General features: G+C 35.1%; 1 protein-coding gene across 9 annotated transcripts in view; it reads left to right on the top strand.

The window, feature by feature from the left end:
- Positions 1-22,239, top strand: part of Csmd3 (CUB and Sushi multiple domains 3) — a 1,211,921-nt gene extending 1,189,682 nt beyond the window's left edge. For 8 of the 9 annotated variants that reach the window (XM_011245610.3, XM_030248540.1, XM_006520910.4 and 5 more), the window contains 5 exons: positions 5,952-6,110; positions 12,056-12,168; positions 15,851-15,938; positions 17,109-17,244; positions 20,267-21,773. In XM_011245610.3, the coding sequence (XP_011243912.1) occupies positions 5,952-6,110; positions 12,056-12,168; positions 15,851-15,938; positions 17,109-17,244; positions 20,267-20,426 (656 nt within the window). In that variant the 3' untranslated portion in view covers positions 20,427-21,773. Of the gene's footprint in view, positions 1-5,951; positions 6,111-12,055; positions 12,169-15,850; positions 15,939-17,108; positions 17,245-20,266 lie in introns of all 9 variants that reach the window. The other variant, NM_001081391.2, reaches the window with a different exon arrangement.
- Positions 22,240-23,128: the final 889 nt, after the last annotated feature.

Here is a 23,128-nt window from a genome sequence, read left to right as displayed (position 1 = left end):
GGCTATATATAGACTCAAATACTTATATTAGAAGAGAATAAATCCCCAGAGTTGATGTTGTATCTCTCTTAAAAACCTGTAAGGATTATAACAGTCAAAATAAATACAAAGATAAAACAAAATTGTAGATGACAAAACAGAAAAATTTCTAATGAAAAAAACAATTTTGAAAGATTTTTTAATAAAAGAAATATGAATATGACAGATAACAAGTTAAATACATTAAAAAGTTTGGGAAAATATCAATAACTGTCAATGTTTATAAATTATTACAAAATTATATCTTAATTTTAATAGATTATATTGAAATAGCTTAATAATCATGTACCAGCATAATGGTTATAATATTTCCAAAGAGATACCAATCCCATATTGCTCTACTGATGAAGACTGCCAAATTTTAAAAGGAACACGTTGGACATCCAAGTCGCAAAGAAATTACACAAACACTGTACTCATTGTATATGCCCCATATAATTAAAAGTACAATCAAAGACATCATGTGAGGAAGAATATTGGACCTATTGGACTTATGGATATGGATAGAATTTGAATTTGAAATTTTAATGAATCAAACATAACATTATGGTAAAACACAACAGCTTTGAGTCATATTTATCATTGGCATATTTTATTTTACATATCCTTTAAAAGTAATGAATCATATTATGAGATTAAAGTGCAAATTTTATTATCATTATATAATTTGTTAAATAAATATTTAATATAATTCAATACCAATTCATCATCTTAAAAGATTCTCAACCTATTAGAAGGAAAAGAACTTCAAACACAGTAAAATCGACAAAAATTTAGGTTAATCACTGCGAAAATAAGAACACACTAAGTTGCATTATTTTCATAAGCATAAACAAGACACAGTGAATAGGTGTCAATAGAATGAAAAATTAGCAGTAGGATCAAGTTAAAACCAGGGTCTAATGCCATGCTATTTCATAACATGTTATAACAATGTTATAAAGCCTGGATACAGAATTTTAAATCAATGCATACTTTTAATAAAAGGGCAGTAGGTAAGGGCAAGACATTTTAATTTATTATAGGACATTGCTGGGGCAGGGAGTGTCGGGGAATAAAAGGGAGTGGGAGAAAACCTGTGTCTTGCCAGAGTTCTGGTGCTCTGGGTGGGCAGACGCGGAAGGACTGCCACACTCTTTCCACACAGCCCTGGGTGGGTGTCTGGCTGTGGGAAGCCAAGGACTCCAGCTAGGCAGGTGGTGGACAAGGGGCAGTCCTAAGTAACAGGTTCTCAGCATGGGGCATCCCAGACACCACTGGATATGCGGAATAGCTGAGAACAAAATGGGGGCACCAGGGGCAGCTTGGTCAGCCCCAGGGCTGAAGGAAGGAGAGGGCAGGGAGAGAGGGGAGCACTAGGTGGTTCCCACGTGGGCGAGAGTACTTGGTCCTGTCAGTGGCTGGAGAGCAGCAAAGCTTTCCTGCAGGAGGTTAGAAGCTGCTCATTAAGGGAAAGCCTATCCCATCATTCAAGCATGGTGGGCCTTGATGGGCTGAGACAGTCTATAGTTTTAGAACTTTATCTTAGAAAGGCAGGGAGAAAGAGACAAGGTAGAAAGAGAGAGACTGGCCATGGCCACATAAAGAAAAGGGGGGAGGGAGAGAGAGAAGGAGGGCTAGAGAGGAGTATAAGAAAGGTGAGCACTAAAGAGAGAGAGGAGGGGCCAAGAAGCTCCTTTTATAGTGGGCTGGGCTATCAGGAAACTGTGGGGAGGAGCATACCTGGCTATAGTCAGGTAACTGTGGGGGTGGCATCTAGCCAGAATGCCAGGAGCTTGGGACATTGTCTGCGTGACTGATAGTCACACACCTCTCGTGTGGAGGCTATGGAGGCAGTAACTTCGACAGGAGCCAGGGGTCCAGGAGACATGATCAAACAACTCGGTCCCATGTAGGTGGAAATCACCATCCATTGGGTCCCCCCCGAATTCAAGACCTCTGTTTGACTGGAGACCAGGATGTCTGTGTGTGCAGCCCCCGTCCCACAAATCCCCCTTTTCTTTTTATAAGGGCGAGGTGTCACCAGAATAACTGTCTCCTATGTCGGGAACAGTTTGATACTGAACCAAGACCTGATTAGTAGTGATTTTTGCAATATTACTCATATGTTGCTTTAGAAAGTGAATGAGACAGGGTGCCAAGTGAAACAGGGCTCCAAGGGCTAGTATGAGGCCAAGGGGAAGAACTCAGGCTACTAAGGGGTTAGAGTACCAAGGGGTAGGGGTGTTGGGAGTATCATAAGAAAACATATAGGCTAGAGGAGTAGCACAACTAAGTCAGAGTAGTAAGGAGGGTTAAGGGCAAGGGTTGGGAAGGCAAGAGATTATAGAATCAATTAGTTGTTTTATGGATAGTACAATTTGAGGGTAATAACATCAGTTTTGAACATCGGTTAATTAATCTAGATAGACATTATGTTTTCCTTACTATCATGTAACTTCCCCCAAGTTCAGCAGCCGTTTGGCTTTCGCAAGAGAGTTCATCTGTAGCTGGAAGTTCCCAAGTCTGTCTTCTGTGGGCTTCAGCACATGTCTCAGGTTATCAGCGCACGTCTCAGGAGTCTTCAGTCAGACGAGGTTTTTGGACAAAGGCAGCTTTGTTGTCTATAGGCCTCAGGAGATGGCGCTATCTAAGATGGATCTGCTGCGGTAGCAGGCATCATGTGGAGATAGACCTGTAGAGTAATTGTAGCAGTGGATGTCTGCATAGGGTAGATAGCAAATGTTATGTCTACAATGGTTTGCTTAGGAGCACGTCATGGATCCTTGTTAGAATCTTAGAAAAGTTAGGGTGTTTAAGGAATTTAGTCCTGGAAGGCATCCTTTAAGTCTGCTTTGGATGGCTGAGGAAGAAAATATCATGTTTATTGTGTATCTGGGGTAGGCAGTAACAGTTTGTCTGTACAAGGAAACTGTTTGTTAATTAAGGATTGGATGATGGTAATCAGCCCAGTTGATTTGACCTGTGGAAGTAGATTAGATGATGTTTGAACCTTAAAGGAAATCTTGAACAAGTTGAAAGATTGTTTTTGGACATATATCATGAATGCTAGAGAGAAAATAAGCATTTAAATAAAGAAGCAAGAAAATTTTGGGTAGAAAAGCACGATTTTGTTCCTACAGGGGTAGCAAAGACTCAGGTTCATCTTTGGTGGGCTTAGCTGGATGGGGGAAGGGGAATGCCACCATGCGGTCGTAGTGTGCTCTAGCAGACAGGTCACTTTGCTTTCACCCCCCCCCCCATTTTTTTTCTTGGAAAGTAGAAGGAGACGAAATTCTAATATTAAAGAAAAGATAATCATAGAGGGTTGAGTGAAAGGCTTTTAGCCAAGGCGGCTGTAGCCTGTTGACCAATGTGAGAGCACGAATTTTGTGCTCTAGCCTGCTTAGACTTCAGGGAACAGCTCAGAGCAAACATTGCCATCAGAGGAGGCTGAGAGTTTAGAGCAGGCGCTGCTGAGCTGGGTTATTTCCGTTCCATAGTGATTGTGAACGAACAGCAATTAACATGGCTGAGCAAGTCTGGGGAGTAGGATACTGAGCTCTTTGGGCATATGTCAAGGAGTGGTATAGCCAGGTCATATTGTAGATTTATTTTTAGATCTTTCAGAATTCTCCACATTGATTTCCATAGTGGCTACATCAGTTTGTCATCACCCTCCCAACAATATATGAGGGTTTCCTTCCCCCCAACTTTCCCTCATACATTTATTAGCACTTGTTCTAGTCTTCTACAGGAAAATATACAAATTGGTTATTCAGCCCCAAATGCTCAAGCCTTGAAAACATATATAAGGTAACATATGCACACAACTGATTATATTTAGAAATATATATGTATATACAAATACATTGGTGTATATAATAGCAATCACTAAATAGTAAAGGCTATGAATTTAGAGGAAAGTGTGCAGTAATATATGGGATAGTACAGAGGGAAGAAATGGAAGTGAGAAGCAGTATAATTAAATTATAGTCTTGCAAAAACACATCACTAAGAAGACTTGTAGTGATTACTTACTCCTGTTACTTTCTTGTTGATTTCCGCATCAGCCTTGGTCAGATAAAACTTCAGAATTTTCAAAGGACTCTCAAATAACTACTTATTTTTAATTTTGAGAAAGCCTAAAAGGTAGAAAGAAGTGTTACCACCTCATAAGCTAGCATAAGGGAGAAACCATTCCGAGGTTCTCTTCTCCTCACCTGATTTACAGGTAGGTACAGGGAATGAGAAGAATTTTGGTAGAATGTTGAACTCAACAGAGGAGTCTCACTGCATTCTACTCGGTTCTATTTATGCTCATTGAAAACCTGACATCTGCTACTGAGGAAATTGTTCTACCAAATGAAGTAGCCATTACTACAAATTATTTGCCTTAATAAACAGCTATTTAACATTTTATGTCACAGTGATTATTCATCTTGATATAACTGATATTTCTAGAATGGCTATATACCTTTTCTAAGAATTTACTAATATCTTCTCAAAATGAGGAGTTTTCATTTATATATATATATTAACTAAGGGTCTTAGTTTATCTAAGTTTCATGAATCATTAAATCATTAAATGACAGTTGATTTTTATTAAAGGTATGGAGGTAGACAAGAATCATCACAATTAAGTCCCGGAGAAATAAGCAATGTAAAAAAATAGCAATTACTGATTTTTAACCACTTACCAGAAATATCCTGTAGGACTTTTTTTTTTCTTTTTCTCCTCAAATCTTCTCATTCTGTTGCCCCATGCGAATGAGCTTTCTAAGGCAGATGATTTTGCTGATTACTCCTTCATACAGTTTGTAAGTACACTGTTGTTATCCAAAAAGCTATGAAATCTTTCTTATCATATGTCACAGAAGATCATTGAGTACATAACAGGACACCTTGATAGTTAGTGATACAGTGTAAGTAGATGGATGACTTGACAAAGGCTTAAGAGGAAAAGCTATAGATAATTCATGATGGCAAATACTCAGTTGCTGCCTCTCCTTGCACATTGCAACTATTTGGTAAGCTGTTTGATCTGAATCACAGGCTCCTATTTTATGTGAATCACAACAAAGCACTAGGTAACAATTAGCTATACATTTTACTTATATTATCTAAGATTCCAAATCATATATATACTATTCTCATGTAAATCACAAGGGAATCAAGGTTTATAACGAAGAAATTTATACAAAATGACAGAGTTTATCAATTTGGAAGAGGGCATTAGATACTAGCAATATAACTCTAGGGTTGACTTGCATGTAACTTGTACTTTATTCTACCAAAATTTGTTCTGTCCCATAAGAATGGGGCAATCCCAATGACATTTCTTTTATTTCTAAAAATACGTGTAAACCTCAAGCTGTCAATAAAGTGAAGCCCTGCTCTCCTTCTATTTTTGGAATAACTAAACTCAGCACTTTGTAAAAGGGACAAAGAGCCATTAACTTCAGGCCGCCTCCAGGGCCATTTGAAAGAGCAGGACAGGTTTACATTCTCTCCATTGAATCTGTCTAGAACACCAGGAAAAAAAGAAGGTCTCTGGAGACATACTCATGGTTTTGAAGGCTCATAAAAATTTTTTCATTTTCGTTTTGAAAGAAGAAAAAAATTATGTTAGAGAAGAGAAATCATTAGTAAAGCATGTGTTTCCCCAATTCTAACTACAATCCTCATATCTTTCCTTGGTAGGAGTCTGGCTTTTCTATTAATGATTACTGAACAATCTTTGGCTTTAAAATTGTGGTTTATTCTTAGAACTTTATAATCAAATGAAGACTATTTTAAATTGTACTCAGATGACTTATGTTTAGAGATAGATCATATCTTCAATAGACTAAAGGATTGAATCTAGTATGGGATGATCATATTTACAGAGCATTGTGAAATTAAAATGTGCCATTTGTTTAATCTATTCACAGTTCCTGATGATGTGTTTGCCCAGAATTATATATGGAAAGGCTCTTATAATTTCAAAGGAAGGAAACAGCCCATGACCTTGACAGTCACTAGCTTCAATGCCTCTACTGGCAGAGTCAATGCGACACTGAGCAACAGCGACATGGAGTTGCTGCTTTCAGGTATCAGATTCAAATTTAGCAGAAGTTAAGCATCCTGGCTTTCACTTGATCATGGCCTACTACTGTGAGATATTTCTTATATTCAATTTTAAGGAAAGCTATAATTTATTAAGAAACAAGAATTTTGAAGGTTTAGATTGGTGAGTGGATATTGCTAAATAATTATAAACCTAAAATTGTGAATTTAAGTGACTTTAAGACTATTTCCATGTAGAGATAATTACGGATCCTCTTCTGAACTGGTACGCTCATTTGTTGAAACAGATTTATGGTATTGTAAGTAAGAGATATATATTGTAATTTCTTTTAGTATATAGCATTCTTATGAAATTATTTCTAATAAATTAATTTGTGGTATAAGTAAATAATCTTATTAAACTTGAAAATAGTTTATGAAACACTGCATATTATTTTGTATTGTTATAGAATCCCATAAAGTGAATTTATCAGAATTTAGAATACATTACATTTTTAAATATGGAATAAATTTGAAAATCTTAATTTGAATGAGAGATGTATTTACATTCAATTAATGATTAATTTAGCTAGCAAGTACTTAACAGTTTTTTCCAAGTTAGCAAAAATATATCTTATATATCTTTGTTTCTTAGTAAGTTCTCCAAATAAATCCCACTAAATTAAAAACTGTGTGAAATTTTATAATAATTTCATTAGCTTTCACTCATTATATTGAACAATTATAAACATTTCGTACAAATATTAAATTTTAGTATCCTTATGGGTTTTTTTATTGTACTCTACTTTAGATCAAATTTTCTATTTCCTTACCTTAATATTCTCAGCACAGTCTTAAGATCCTTCACTAATAAGTAAGGCAGTATGCAAGTCAACAATAGTCAAACTTTAATCAATAGTCAATCATAAAAGGATTGTTCACTTTATTACTTATCATGTCCTTAACACTAGCCTATTCCAACTCTCAGAAGATCCAGTTAAAATAAAAATTGTAGGTCTTTTTGTTTCTTGAATTTATATCATTCCCATGTTTATTTACCATCTTGAGCTAAATTCTTAAATTTAAAGGTAGAGCTCACATGCTTTTTTACTAAATAGATACTCTCTGATAGGCACAGAGTGAAACAACTCTTCTATTCCAGCGAAAAACTTATCACATTTCATCATATATTTTACTTACTTGTGTATCATATGAGCAACTTCTAATCTATTTAAAAAGTTTAAGCATAGAAACCACATATAATTATTTTTGTGGCCTTCTGGTCTGTGCCAGTTTATCCTGGATGTCAATTCCACAACCAGTCCCACAACACCCAGAGGAAGCTCCAATCCCAGGTGCTCTAACACAACAAGGATTATAGAGTCTAGGTGAGGAGGACACACCATCTGTACCAACACCACTAGGAGTAACTGAGACCAGCAGGCTCAAGCAACACAGAAACCCTTACTGAAATGACTCGGGTTCTGTCTGATCTGCACCGGTTTACATTGGACGCAAAACTCTGCAGCCAGTCCCACAACACCTAGAGGAAGCTCCACTCCAAGGCACTCTAACACAACCAGAATCAGAGAATCCCAGGATCCCGGGATCCCGTGATCCCAGGATCACAGGAGCTTGGATACACCAGGATCTCAGGGTCCCAGAGGCAGCTTGACTCCCAGGAACTCTGACACACCCAGAATCTCGGGAATCACAGGATCACAGAGACAGCAGGACTCTGAGGAGTTCTGACAGAATCAGGATCCCAAGAAGAACAGGTTCCAGTCAGATATAGCAAAGGAAAGTAGCACTAGAGATAATCAGATGGCAGGAGGCAAGCATAAAAACATAAGCAACAGAAACCAAAGATACTTGGCATCATCAGACCTCAATTCTCCTACCATAGCAAGTCCTGGATACACCATCACACTGGTAAAGCAAGACTCAGATATAAAATCACTTCTCATGACTATGATAGAAGACTTTAAGGACATAAATAACTACTTTGAAGAAATACAAGAGAACACAGGTAGAAGCCTTTAAAGAGGAAACACAAAAAAATCCTTTAAAGAATTACAGTAAAACACAATCAATTAGGCGAAGGAAATGAACAAAACCATCCAAGATCTAAAAATGGAAGTAGAAACAATAAAGAAATCACAAAGGGAGACAACACTGGAGATACAAAACCTAGGAAAGAGGTCAGAAGTTATAGATGCAAGTGTCACCAACAGAATACAAGAGATAGAAGAGACAATCTCGGGGCAGAGGATACCATAAAAAAAACATTGACACAACAGTCAAAAAAAAAAAAAGTGAAATGCAAAAAGATCCTAATCCAAAACATTCAGGAAATCCAGGACACAATATGAAGACCAAACCTATGGATAATAGGTATAGAAGAGACTAAAGATTCCCAACTTAAAGGGCCAATAAATATAATCAACAAAATTATAGAAGAAAACTTCACTAACATAAAGAAAGAGATGCTCATGAACATACAAGAAGCCTACAGAACTCCAAATAGTTTGAACCAGAAAAGAAATTTCTGATTTTGATAATAATCAAAACACCAAATGCACAAAACAAAGAAAGAATATTAAAAGCAGTAAGGGAAAAGGGTCAAGTAACATATAAAGGCAGACCTATTGGAATTGCACCCAACTTCTCACCCAAAACTATGAAAGCCAGAGGATCCCAGGCAGATATCATCCAGACCCTAGGAGAATATAAATGCCAGCCCAGGATACTATACCCTGCAAAACTCTCAATTACCATAGATGGAGAAACCAAGACATTCCATCACAAAACCAAATTTACACAATATCTTTCCACAAGTCCAGCCCTTCAAAAGATAATAGATGGAAAACACCAAAACAAGGAGGGAAACTACAACCTAGTAAAAGCAAGAAAGTAATCTTCTTTCAAAAAACCCAAAAGCCAATAGCCACACAAACATAATTCTACTTCTAACAACAAAAATAACAGTAAGTAACAATAACTTTTCTTTAATAACTCTTAACATCAATGGACTCAATTCCCCAATAAAAAACATAGACTAACAGCCTAGATACATAAACAGCACCCAGCATTTTGCTGCACACAGGACACACACTTCAAAGACAAAGACAGCCACTACCTCAGAGTAAAAGGATGAAAAACAATTTTCCAAGCAAATAGTCCCAAGAATCAAGCTGGAGTTGCTACTATAATATTGAATAATATCTACTTTCAACCAAAAGTTATCAAAAAGGTGAAGGAATGACACTTCATATTAGTTAAAGGAAAAAAACAAATCTACCAAGATGAACTCTCAATTTTTGAACATCTATGCTCCAAATGCAAGGGTAACCATATTCATAGAAGAAACTTTACTAAAGGTCAAAGCACACATTGTACCCCACACAATAGTAGTGAGAGATGTCAACACCCTACTCTCAGCAATGATCAGATCATAGAAACAGAAACTAACAGAGACACAGTGAAACTAAGAGAAGTTATGAACCAAATGGATTTAACAAATATCTATAGTGTTTTACCCTAAAGAAAAAAATATACTTTCTTCTCACCACCTCATGCTACTGTCTGCAAAACTGACCATATAATTGGTCACAAAACAGGTCTCAACAGGTAAAAGAAGACTGAAATAATCCCATGCACTCTAACTTATCAGTATGGACTAAGTCTGGTCTTAAATTCCAACAAAAAGAAATGGAAAAAACACATACACATGGAAGCTAAACAGTGCTCTACTCAATGATAAATTGGTCAAGGAAGAAGTAAAGAAAGAAATTAAAGACTTTTTAGAATTTAATGAAAATGAAGGAACAATGTACCCAAACTTATGGAACATAATGAAAGCAGTTCTAAGAGGAAAACACATAGCTTTGAGTGCCTCCAAAAAGAAACTGGAAAAAGCATACACTAGCAGCTTAAAAGCACACCTGAAAGCTCTAGAAGAAAAACAAACAAATACAACATGAGTAAATGGCAGGAAGTAATTACACTCAGGATTGAAATCAACCAAATAGAATCAAAAAGAACTATACAAAGAATCAACAAAACCAGGTCTTGGTTCTTTGAGAAAAATCAACAACATAGATAAACCCTTAGCCAGACTAACCAGAGGGCACAAAGATAATATCCAAATTAATAAAATCAGAAATGAAATGGGAGACATAACAACAGAAACTGTGGAAATCCAAAAAAATCTTTAGATCCTACTACAAAAGTTTATACTCAACAAAGTTGAAAAATCTGGGTGAAATGTACAATTTTCTAGACACATAACAGGTGACTAAGTTAAAACAGGATCAGATAAACAATATAAACATTCCCATAACCCCTAAAGAAATAGAAGCTGTCATTAATAGTCTCCCAACCAAAAAAAAAAAAAAAAAAAAAGCCCAGGACCAGATGGGTTTAGTGGAGAATTCTATCAGACCTTTAAAGACCCTATACCAATACTCTTCAAACTACTCCACAAAATAGAAACAGAAGGAACACTATTCAATTCGTTCTATGAAGCCACAATTACATTCATACCTAAACCACACAAATACCAAAAGAGAAAGAGAACTTCAGACCAATCTCCTTTATGTACATTGATGCAAAAAGTACTCAATAAAGTTCTTGCCAACTGAATCCAAGAACACATCAAAACAATCATTCACTATGATCAAGTAGGCTGCACCCCAAGGATGAAGGGATGGTTCAATATATGGAAATCCATCAATTTAATCCACTATGTAAACAAATTCAAAGAAAAAAAAAACACATGATCATTTTATTAGATGCTAAAAAAGCATGACAAAATTCAGCATCCCTTCATGTTAAAAATCTTGGAAAGATCAGGAATTCAGGAATTTCCTACCTAATCATAGTAAAAGCATAGTAAAAACAAACCAGTAGCCAATATCAAATTAAATGGAGAGAAATTTAAAGCAATCCCCCTAAAATCAGACAAGGCTGCTCACTCTCTCCCTATCTACTCAATATAGTACTTGAAGTTCTAGCTGGAGCAATTAACAAAAGGAGGTCAAAGAGATACAAATTGGAAAGAAAGAAGTAAAAATATTACTGTTTGCAGATGATAAGATTGTATACTAAGTGACCTCAGAAATTCCAAGACAGAACTTCTAAAGTTGATAAACAGCTTTAGCAGAGTGTCTGGATTTTAAAATTAACTCATCAATGGCCCTCCTCTACTCAAAGAATAAACAAGCTGAGAAAGAAATTAGGGAAATGATACCCTTCACAATAGTCACAAATAATGTTACATATCTTGGTGTGACTCTAATCAAGCAAGTGAAAGATCTGTATGACAAGAACTTCAAGTCTCTGAAGAAAGAAAGAAAGATCTCAAAAGATTGGATTGGCAGGATTAATATAGTAAAAATAACTATCTTGCCAAAAGCAATATACAGATTCGATGCAATCCCCATCAAAATTCCAACTCAATTCTTAATGGGTCAGAAAGAGCAATTTGCAAATTCATCTGGATTCCAGGAATACCCTCATAAAAGGAGCAGGAATGGGAATAGGATAGGGGTTTCTGGGGGTTGAGGGAGACTCAGAAAGGGGATAACATTTGAAATGTAAATAAAGAAAATATCCAATAAAAATGAAAAAAAATATTCTTTGACTCTTGCAATACCCAAGACAAAAAATTAGCATCTAATTGATTGTTACGGAATACATCAAGAATTTAAACTCCTAGTTTGTATCTTTTAATTTGCAGGTCTGGGTACAGGAAGAAGTCATTTAGTTGGCACTAGCATTTAGGGAAGTTAAATATTCAGATAAAATTTCATTTGTCACTTCCGATGAGCAACCGGTGCATATTGCAGTCATATGCACTATGTGCAGACACTGATGACTTGAGGTTTACCTTATTTCTCTGCATTTCATAATATAGCTAATAAGTTATTGGTAGTAAGATAAATTATAACTATTTACAAACTTAGATAGATGGTTTTGTATTTTTCAGGGGTCTACAAAAGCCAGGAAGCCCGCCTAATGTTACATATATATCTTATTAAAGTGCCAGCACATGCTTCTGTGAAGAAAATGAAGGAAGAAAATTGGGCCATGGATGGATTTGTAAGTGCGGTTCCTTAAAATCATCCTGCTGATCTTGATGGCAAATTTATAGATTTTTTTTTTTCAGAAAAAGAGTTTTTCCCAATTTAGCTAATTTGAACATATATTTATTCATATAATCTCACATATATAACACTATCAACTTAAAATAAGCTCAGCACTTACTAAATTTTATTACAGTATTCTTCTTTCTGTGGTATGACTAGTCATGTAATTATTTGTGTTTGTATGGTTTTGTTTGTATGCCATGCCTTTCATTTCATCACATGTATGTTTATCATCAATGGTGATAAAAATGTGGATGAAGAACAATTTAAGGTCAAGTGTGTTACATTTACAATCTTACCACTCACAAAGCAGAAAGGTCATAGTCCAAGATAAACCTGTGATTTATAATGAATTCCTTTCTCTAAATCATTGTGTGTGTGTGTGTGTGTGTGTGTGTGTGTGTGTGTGTGTGTGTGTGTGTGTATGTGTGTGTGTGTGTGTGTGTGTGTGTGTGTGTGTTTGTGTTTGAGTATGTCCAATTTTGATAGGACCCAATATTTAATGCATATACAACAAATTTAAAACTGGATCAAAAATTTAAAATTAATGGTGTCCATTAATTGAAGTATTGATTTAGAATATATTTTTTAAAATATAACACTCCCATTCTGTAGTAGTTGACACTGTAAACTACATAAGCCCCTATTCCTAAATCCTTATTGGTGGAAAAATGTAGCTCTAACTTGGCACAGATGTTTCTGTTTTTCTTTTCTTTTTCATTCTTTAATCTTTTTTTGCAGTACAGATTTTATCCCCTTCACAGTCCACCCTCTGACTGTTCCACATCAGAGGCCTCCTGACCCAGTCTCCAAAAGATGTCCCAACACCCCACACTCCCACCCCACCAAACCTTCCCACTCCCTGGAACCTCAAGTCTCTTGAGGGTTAGGTGTATCTTCTCTGACTCAGTCTAGACCCGGAAGTCCTCTGCTGTTTATGTGCTGCAGGTCTCATATCAGCTTGTGTATGCTGTCTTGTTGGTGGCTCAGTGTCTAAGAGATCTCAGGGTTCCAGATTGAGACTGCTGGTCTTCCTATGGGGTTGCCCTTCTCCTCAGCTTCCAGTTTTCCCCTAATTCAGCTACAGGGGTCATCAGTTTCTGTTCATTTATTGGGTGTAAATATCATCATCTGACTCTTTCAGCTGCTTGTTGGAGGAGGTCAGTCATGATAGGCCAGTCATAATGTTTGTAAGCACACTATAGCATCAACAATACTGTCAGACCTTGGGCCCTCCACTTGAGCTGGTTCCCAGTTTGGGCCTGTCATTGGGCCTCCTTTTCCTCAGATTCTTCATTTTTGTTCCTGCAGTTCTTTCAGATAGGAACAATTCTGTGTCAGAGTTTCTGACTATGGGATCGCAGGTCAATAACATTCTGGCTCACAGTGTGGAGGTGGGTGCAAAGTTGTCTAAAGAGGATTTATCTGAGATGCTTCCATTGTAAAGACAGCCACTACATCTTTACAATATACCATCTGTCTTATTTAATCACTGACAATAATGGAGTTTTCTAAAAATATTATTTTCATCAATAAGCCTTAATCTTAAAATTCAGGTCATTGAGTCTTTGCAAAAGACAAATATGTGAGATCATATTTTAAAGTCTCTAATATTATACTGATAGGAGTTTATGACAAAAGATACTCCTTAGTAGAGTTAAAAAGAGTGGTTTTTCAAGAAAACACTGTCCATCCAGGTTTTAGGTTTTTTTTTTGTTTTGTACTATATTGTTTGTATTCTCTATATTTGCAGAGTTGGGAAGTTATAAGTCATCATTTTACTTAGGTTGTTGAATTATATTAAAATGAGGCTCATTCATTCATTTTGTGGTGAATATATAATATTTTTAAAATAAATACTACAATCCTAATTAGCATACTATGCCAGTAGTATAATCAGATATATTGACCTGATCTCTATGCTACAATTTATAAGTTATTTCTTTTCTTTTTTATTAGCTATTTTATTTATTTATTTATTTATTTACATTTCAAATGTCCCCTTTCCTGGTTTCCCTTCTGGAAAGCTCCTATCTCATCCCCCCTCATCCTGTTTCTATGAGGGTACCCACCCACCTACCCACTCCTACCTAACTGCCCTGGCATTGCCTACACTGGAGCATTGAGCCTTCACAGGACCAAGGGCCCCTCTCCCCATGAGTTTTACAACTTATTGTCAGTTATTATTTCAAGTTCAGAAATAAATTCATGTGACCCATTAATTACTGAATAACTAAACTGCATCATTTCCTATTTTATGTATTCAGGGAAAGGCCAAAACGTATTTGCATCTGTTAAAACATGATTATGAGTATATACATATAAAGCATAGATGTTAGACAGCTTATAAAGAACATTAAGAATAACCAATAGAACCCAGGCTACAAGAAAATTCTTTCTCCTGGTGGGAGTTAGGTGAGGGATATCTGCCTGAGGTCAGCTCTACTCTGGGTCTGGGGGTGAAGGAGCAGGTACTGCCTGGAAGCCAAAGATTTCACGGATCAGAACACTGCAGTGCTCTCAAATATACTGATGTATGTTGGTGCTTCTATTTCTCCTTGCTTGGAGTTAGCTTCACACTTGCACTTATCAGTTCTCAGCTTCACAAGTTGGTGTTATAGGTGTTTGTTACTATGTCCCATTAGTAGGGGCCATTTTTAACAGCTCAAATTTTAACATTTTAACCTATTCTACAATTAATCAAGTTTTGAATATACATTGGTGAGATTGATTATATGTCCAGATAGCTATAACTAGAAAACTCACTTTAGAATAATTTCTTCACTTCAAGTAGGTATCTCCCTACTATATGAGCCTATAGTTCTCATTTATTTCTCTCAGCATTCATTCCTGCCTTAGACTTAAGCAGCCAATAATCTATTTTCCATCTCTGTAGATTTACATAGATTAATTTTTATGAGTGAAATGATATTGTATATGTCTTTTGCTAAGTAGTTTCTTACATTTAATCTAATGGGAAATATGATATTTACATCATAGTATTTTATTAGCCAATTATCAGCCTCACTATGGCTCTAAGCGAGGCTAGGAAAAAACCCAGTCAGATGAATAAAACCATCTTCTTTCTGGCATCTCTGAAGTGGAGGAAGGGCTAATATAATTGGGTACCTAATTTATGTTTTATTTTCATTTACTTGTATCAATGTATGCCTGAGAATATGTATGCACACCACATGCAAGCTGCTTCTTACAGAGATGTAATAATGATGTTGAATCTCCCAGAGCTTTGAGGCACAGGTAGTTGTAAACTTCCTACTATGGGTACTGAGAACTGAATCCAGGTCCACTGGAAGGGCAGCTCTTAAATGCTGAGTCATATCTCCAAACTCTGATTCAATTTCTAAGTGATATTATACTTTGAACAATGTACTCTTACCCTATAAGAGCTTCATAGAACTGTGGAAGAGTTTACCAATGTTGTAATTATTTAAAATTATAAGTTATACCTTTGTGCTTATAATTGAACATTTTCTTCAAGTGCTCATTACATGGGAGGAATAGAAAAAACCCAAAGGCCAGCATTCACATTAGTATGTATTGAATATTTATTGAGGATTAAAAAATAAAGACTGTGGCCAGTCTTGATATTTAATCAGAATTTCAAATATTTTCAGGTTTCTGCTGAGCCTGATGGAGCTACTTATGTATTCCAAGGATTTATTAAAGGCAAAGATTATGGGCAATTTGGACTACAAAGACTAGGTAATATATTTGATTTTTTTATTTTTATTTTCAAGTAGTTCATTTGATACTGTAGACATTATAAAAAGATAAAAATTCTGTACATTTTGCACAGTTACAATATCTTGAATTATGCATTGTCAGTACTATATGGGTAGCCATTTTAACACATTTAAAGAATAACCATATTCTTTCAAATATTACTTCTTTATGTAATAACTCTATACAGAGCTTAGTTTTTCATTATATCTGTCATTAATATAATAATCTGCCTTGCCCCTAAGCAAATACAAAGAAGAAAAAGTGATATAGATAACATGGAAAATTAAACTGTAAATTAGTTTTACCTCATCTCCTGGGAACTATACCACTTCTTTTCAGTTGGAATATTGGAGCAATTTTCTTACTTCTGAGAAGATGTAGTGGCACTATGAAAAACTTTAAAGCCTAGAAGGAAAAATAACTTTGAGGAATTGGTCCCTTTGAGAGCTTAATTCTTCTTACATGCAAAACTTTTTCTGTGCTAAAATGTACAATGTTTTGTAGTTTTCATTTGTAATTATGGTAATATGGGCACAATAATTACTGATACTTTTATATTTATAAACACATAGCTTTGGTGTATATATTGCTGAAGTACACTGTCTCCTGTCATTAAACTCTTGTATGAATATATAAACAATGAATTATTACTCTAAAAGCTATCATTTAACATTTATTTTAACCAATCATGACATTAAACTTTTATATAAATACACCAAATCACTGGAAAAATATTTAACTATAAGATATCACTTTTAATATATGTCACTTTCAGCCATTAAATATAAAATAACAAAGTAAATAATATATTAACTCTTTAAACAAAACATGCTTTATCATTTAGCATAATCTATTAAAGATTCAATGGCATGGGACATATACACAGTAATCTCACTGGTTAGAGGGTGTTCAGATGACATGAATGACTCCCTAAACCACTACATTTTTTTAGACAAATGTATAAAAAGAATTTCCTTAAGTGAAAGAAGTCATTAGCTGGTTTCTCTTCTTCGTTCTCATCCTAAATTTTGGGAAGCCTTATTTTTCTCACTTGAAAATTGAAGAAAATTATTAGTTTTTATGTATAAAAGTCAATTATAAGCTTGAGTTGACTGTGCTTCAATGACTTATTTGTGTTTATTCCACTAGGACTGAATACTTCAGAAGGGTCAAATTCTTCAAATCAGCCTCATGGTACAAATAGCAGTTCTGTGGCCATTGCGATACTTGTGCCTTTTTTTGCACTTATATTTGCAGGATTTGGGTTTTATCTTTACAAACAAAGGTAAGATGTATTACATCAGTGGCAAAAACAAAAACAAAAAAACTTTGCGCAAACTTTCAATTCATGCCATTTCTACTGTTTTACTTCAACTCTACCTTTCCATTTCATGTTTTGTTAAAATCGTTGTGCTGACCTGAAACCCTCTCTGCTTCTATCACCCATTGCCATATGTATATACCTCAAAGGTAGACTACGTGTGATTCTAACTAACACTTGCTCATCTTGGGTTTAAATTTCTTGTCACAGAACTTATTGCACATGTTATTTTTATATATTAGGTATATTGATACTTTAGAGATATTGAGTCTACATTCAGGTTTAAATTGTAGAGATATAAACTACTGCAAAAACAATGAAGAAAACAAAAGCCAGGCTCACGGGCAGTGCTGAACCATTTCACCCTGGCTGATTTGCCTGGCTGTTTTAATCTATTATTCATCTTTGGTTGTTTGAAGATTATGCAATAGTTACATTTGTGATGGACCAACTAAATAATAGCACATATGATTGTTCAGTCACATATATTCTATAGAATACAGACATTGTGAGGAGCATTATTTTTAATTTTGCACTATTTGAAAAAAATCCCTTATCAAGTAAAAATCTGTAGTCAACCCAATAAATCAATTAAATATATTTAAGTATATTTATACCATTACACACTTATCTACTTAAGTAAATTCTCTTCCAACCTGACATTTTTTTGTATATCAGTCTGTGCTATCTAAAAAGAGAGTCCATATATATATATATATATATATATATATATATATATATATACACACACACACACACACACACACATACACACTCACACACACACACACACATGCTGCAGACCCTTTTGGTCCCTGTCTGCATAGAACAGGTCTCTGGTTGCAGGTGAACAAGGAGTCAGTGAATGAATGACAGACAGAATCAACACGAGAGATTGTGTAGAATCTGCATGTAATTCTTCAAATTGAGCATCAAACTTTTTATACAGAAGAAAATAGGGAAGTTAGGTGACACATCAGCAAGGTACAAATGAGGTTACCGGATGCTTAATGACTCTTACACAAAACAGAGGAATGCAAACACAAAGACTGGCAGGAACTGGGCAATAAAACAACTGAGACAAAGTCAGCTCTGTCTAAGGTCAGCCATATTCTTAGAAGCCAGGTGTGAGGTCTTTACACTCCTAGGGGAAGGGCTTTCACACCCAAGTCAAGGTTCTAATTAGGGAGTTCCACTCTAGCTAACCATCTCATGAATAATGCAATACTCTAAAACCACAGCCTGATCTACTTCCAAATCATTGTAAATTCCTATATATGGAAGCGACTTGGCTTTTATTCTAAGTGATAGTGTGGGGGGACTTTCTACTAATAAGTAATGTAGTCTGCCATACATAACTATAATAAGAATTCTAAACTTACTTTGCTAAGCTTGCCCTGAGATTTCTAACTCTATGTAGTAGATAGTAAAGACTGATTTCTTTCACTATCTCTCTTACAATACTAGAGGCAATTCTGAATGTCACTGGATAGGAAAGGTTCTTACTGAATTCCAAGCCCAGTAGAAAATTTACAGTTATGAAGCCACAAAAAAAGTGATTTGTAGTTGGGGATCACCACAACAGGAAGAACTATATTAAAGTGTCATACCATTAAGAAGGTTGAGAATCACTGTTATAAACTCATTGTAACACAGACATAAGTACACACATATATGTGCATGCACACATGCAAACACCCACACCAAAAAAGACTGGGACTTTTTAATGTTATCCTATACATTTGTTCAGGGATGACACTTGGGACTGGAAAACTAATCAGAGGACTTGTTCATAATGAAGATTTATGCCCACTATTTTTTTAACATCCATTAGTTGCTTGTAATTTTTACAGGGGGTAAGGTAAATTCCTATATCAGCATTAGCATGTCAACCCATTATTTGCTCTTGTTTTTGTCAAGCTTAGAGTTGAGATTTCATGAAAGTTATATTTTCTGTTATTTCTAGAAGACACTAATATTAGGTACCCTGGTCTTATGGTCTCTTGTCCATTATTTTCCCTGAGACTTAGTAGTAGGAAGTATGGTGTAGACTTACCAACTGGGTGGGGCACCTCAGTGTCTCCTATTTTCTGAATTTTAAGCATGTGTTGAACTTTATAGAACCTATTTACCAATAAAATTTTTTCTCTTACTGATAAAGGAAAAAGTCCCTTATTCTAGACTTGAAGCTTTTATATAATACATAGTTTAAATATAATGTCTTCTTTTCTGTAGCTTTCCTTTTTCTTTTCTTCCCTTTTCTTTTCTTTTCTTTTCTTTTCTTTTCTTTTCTTTTCTTTTCTCCTCTTCTCTTCTCTTCTCTTTCTTCTCTTTCTTTTCTTTTCTTTTCTTTTCTTTCCTCTTCTTTTCTTTTCATTTTTGTAATTTATTCTTTAAGCTTTTATGACAGTCCAGACGTTATCACCCCTCATTCCACCCTCCAACTGTTCCATGTCCCATACTTCCTCCCTACCTCCAACAGGATGTAACTATCCCCCAATTCCCACCCCACCAGACCTCCAAACTTCCTGGGATCTAAAGTCTCTTGAAGGTTAGGTGCATCTGTTTACCCATAATCTTTTTGCTCTATCTCTTCAATTTACAAGAATAAGGACTTTGTGTACTTTGAAAATATAGTATGTATTCAATATTGAGAATGATGCTGGGAACATCAACATATACATAATAAGCGATAAGTGAATTTATGGTAATGAAAAAATACACATCCTGCTTTCCTGCTTTATTTCGTGTATAATCAGTAACTTATTTTTCAAGAAAATTTGAAAGACTCAATATTATTAATTTATGTTAATATGGTTCTTATATGTGATATTTATAAATATTTACTAGGATTACAATTTCTTATTTAACACTTTTAAGTGACATTATCCCCTACTAGTGCTAATGAAAGCATATTATTTGAACACTAGTCTGCTGTTTCTAGAAGTGCCCTAACAGGAATCTATCGTTTTTTTTGTTCTAACAGGACTGCACCCAAAACACAGTACACAGGATGTTCTGTTCATGAAAATAACAATGGCCAAGCAGCCTTTGAGAACCCCATGTATGACACCAATGCCAAGTCTGTGGAGGGGAAGGCAGTACGATTCGACCCCAACTTGAACACAGTTTGCACAATGGTATAACACGGCAACACGTTGCCTTCTTCAGAATCCTGGAAATCGACACACTGAACAGTGCACTTTTAGTTCACTGCTAAACAAAGCACACTTTTCAGGACTTGCTGGGTCACCTTTTCCTGAGGAATGATAGCGAAGAGTGTTTTTTTCATAAACTGGATCAAACTCCGTCTTCATGTTTACCATGGAGAGTTTTACAGAAATCGGGCTGCACTCTGGGAGTGCTTACTCACAGTTTATTTGCTTTTTTTAAAAAGGAGATTATTCTAAAACATAAACTTATTTGCATATATTGGAGGAGCATCCACTATCAGTATTTCTGTGCTTTATAAACTATATTAGAGGGACTGGGTTTAAAAAAAATGATATAGGGTAGAAAATAAGAGCTATACTTACCAGAGTCAATAGATCACTGGCTTCTCTTTGCTGTCAAAAGCTACATTGCACCCACATGTCTGGAGTTCACACCACAAATCTGCAGTTCATTCTGTTTATCCCAGGCATTAAATTCCTAATTTCTCTAGATATTTAAGAATGGCACACACTTTAAATATTTATGGGTGAATTGATGCCACAAAAGTAATATGATTGCCCACCTCAACCTGGCATTCTGTGTTAATAATACAGATACTATTTTTATAAAATCATTTTCAAGTTTCTTCAGATGGGAAGGTGATTCTGTGACCTTTCTTATTTCCCTGTTATCAAGGAAACAGTTTTACCTATTGAGCTATAAAAAAAAAAAAAAAAAAACCTCTTTAGATGTTTGCCTCAACATTCTTTGTCATCTACAAAGTATTTTGGCTTACAAAAGTTCTTTGTAAAGATGCTTATTTTACAGTTATCTGACACAGCAGCTTGTTACCAACATTTTAAACCAAATACTAAAAAGGTTTTTAAAGTCCTAGTAGAAAAAGTCAAATACATCTGCATTTAATTTATGTCTGCATATTCTTCTAGCTGAATTTTTGATTTTACTACATTTGATATTTTTCTTTTTAGTTTCCTTGACTAAAGAGGTACAATATACTCTGATCTACCCCTTAATATTGAATAAAAGAACCAAGAAGTTCTTTCAGATCACCAATATAAAATTGTTTCCCAAATATATGTGTTTATCAAATTTTGACAGGTTTTGAATGTTCTGTCTATACCCTATTTTTAAGAAGTAGGTATCAGGTACAGCCAGTGTTTTCATTGTCTGATTAAAACAGTTTATATGTTGTTGTTAGCTCATTTAAAGCTACATCATGCTGTAGTGTTGGCATTTTTAGTTAATAGGGCATTGTCTTCCTTGTATATGTTTGTCATATTTCATTTCACCAAATAAACACATACTCATTGTGAACTCTCTGTTGTTGTCCATTTCAAATCTGGATTGTTCTGTGAAGGGTCTCACTTTTGTATCATGAGACAAGAGTGCCTATGAGAAACCATTGCACCTGGGAGCACTGCTTGGAGCTATCTCTACATTTAGTGAATTTCTTGTAAAACACTTTGAGATACATTGTTTTGGAAATTCATACAATTTTCTCAACATTGTATTCTACTGACAGGATGCGGTTTTAAATTTTATGCCATCTGTTATTTATTCTTGTTTATTCAAATGACTGCAATAACAATGTTTCATTCACTAATGTTAAGGTTAATATGTTTAAGATCTTGTTTAAATGATGTTTCTTCTGCAACTGGCTACTCCTCTTATATTAATGCATACACTTTTGTAAAGAAGTATATTTTTATGATAAAAAAACTTTGTAAAAGTATGATGTAAATTTTCAGTGCAATGTAAACAAATAAAAAAGGATAATTGCTTTTGTAAAACGTGTTTTCTTTTCAAATTCACCTATAGCTATTCTTTTTATAAAAGAAAGGCACAGGCCCATTTCCACTTGGTGCTTTTAAAAATGTGTACCAATTACATGTCACATTACAATAAGTAATAAAATGTAGTTTCTCCCACTTTACTCCACTTACAAATGTGATAGTCTTTAATAGTCTTTAAAAGCATTGTTGCACTTTTGTATGCTTAAGAAAATTAAATATATGTCTCACCCAGAGTCCCTTGATACAGAAGAGTATGTAGTGACTCTAGAAATGACTAAATGGTAAGATTTATTTTACTAGGTGGTACATTCTCAAGTGTGGGTCTAGAAAAGGACATGATATAGAGTAAAAGGTCAGTAATTGTATGTTAATCTTTTTTTTTAGGAAAATCACAGCATACTGTCAAAGTATTAACCTTTGAATATTTATAAATTTAAAATAAACCCAATTAAAACAATTTTAAAAAACAATAACTCATGACAGTGGATACAGGCTCATGCTGCCAAGCCTTCTATCAGAGTTTGGTCTTTAGAACATACATAGGGGAAGAAGAGAATCAACTACTATCTCCACATGTTTGCTGTTGCATCACATCACATCACATACACACCCAGAGAGACACGCAGACAGACACACACACATACACACACATAGACATACACACAGACACACACACACACACACACACACACACACACATAGACACACACACTCACACACACACACGCACACACATATGGAACAAGTTTGGGTTAAAGAAGATTTATTTCTTTTGATTTTAGGATGACTAGACGTAAGGGAAAATTGATCTAAGAAGATATACATGTTGGCAAATTTGAGAACTACCTCTCTGACATCACTTTGATGAGTTTAGTTTTCTG

This window comes from Mus musculus, chromosome 15 (assembly GCF_000001635.26).
Source record: "Mus musculus strain C57BL/6J chromosome 15, GRCm38.p6 C57BL/6J".
NCBI lineage: Eukaryota > Metazoa > Chordata > Mammalia > Rodentia > Muridae > Mus > Mus musculus.
Note: the sequence above shows the minus strand (reverse complement) of the source record. Positions and strands in the feature narration are given on the sequence as shown.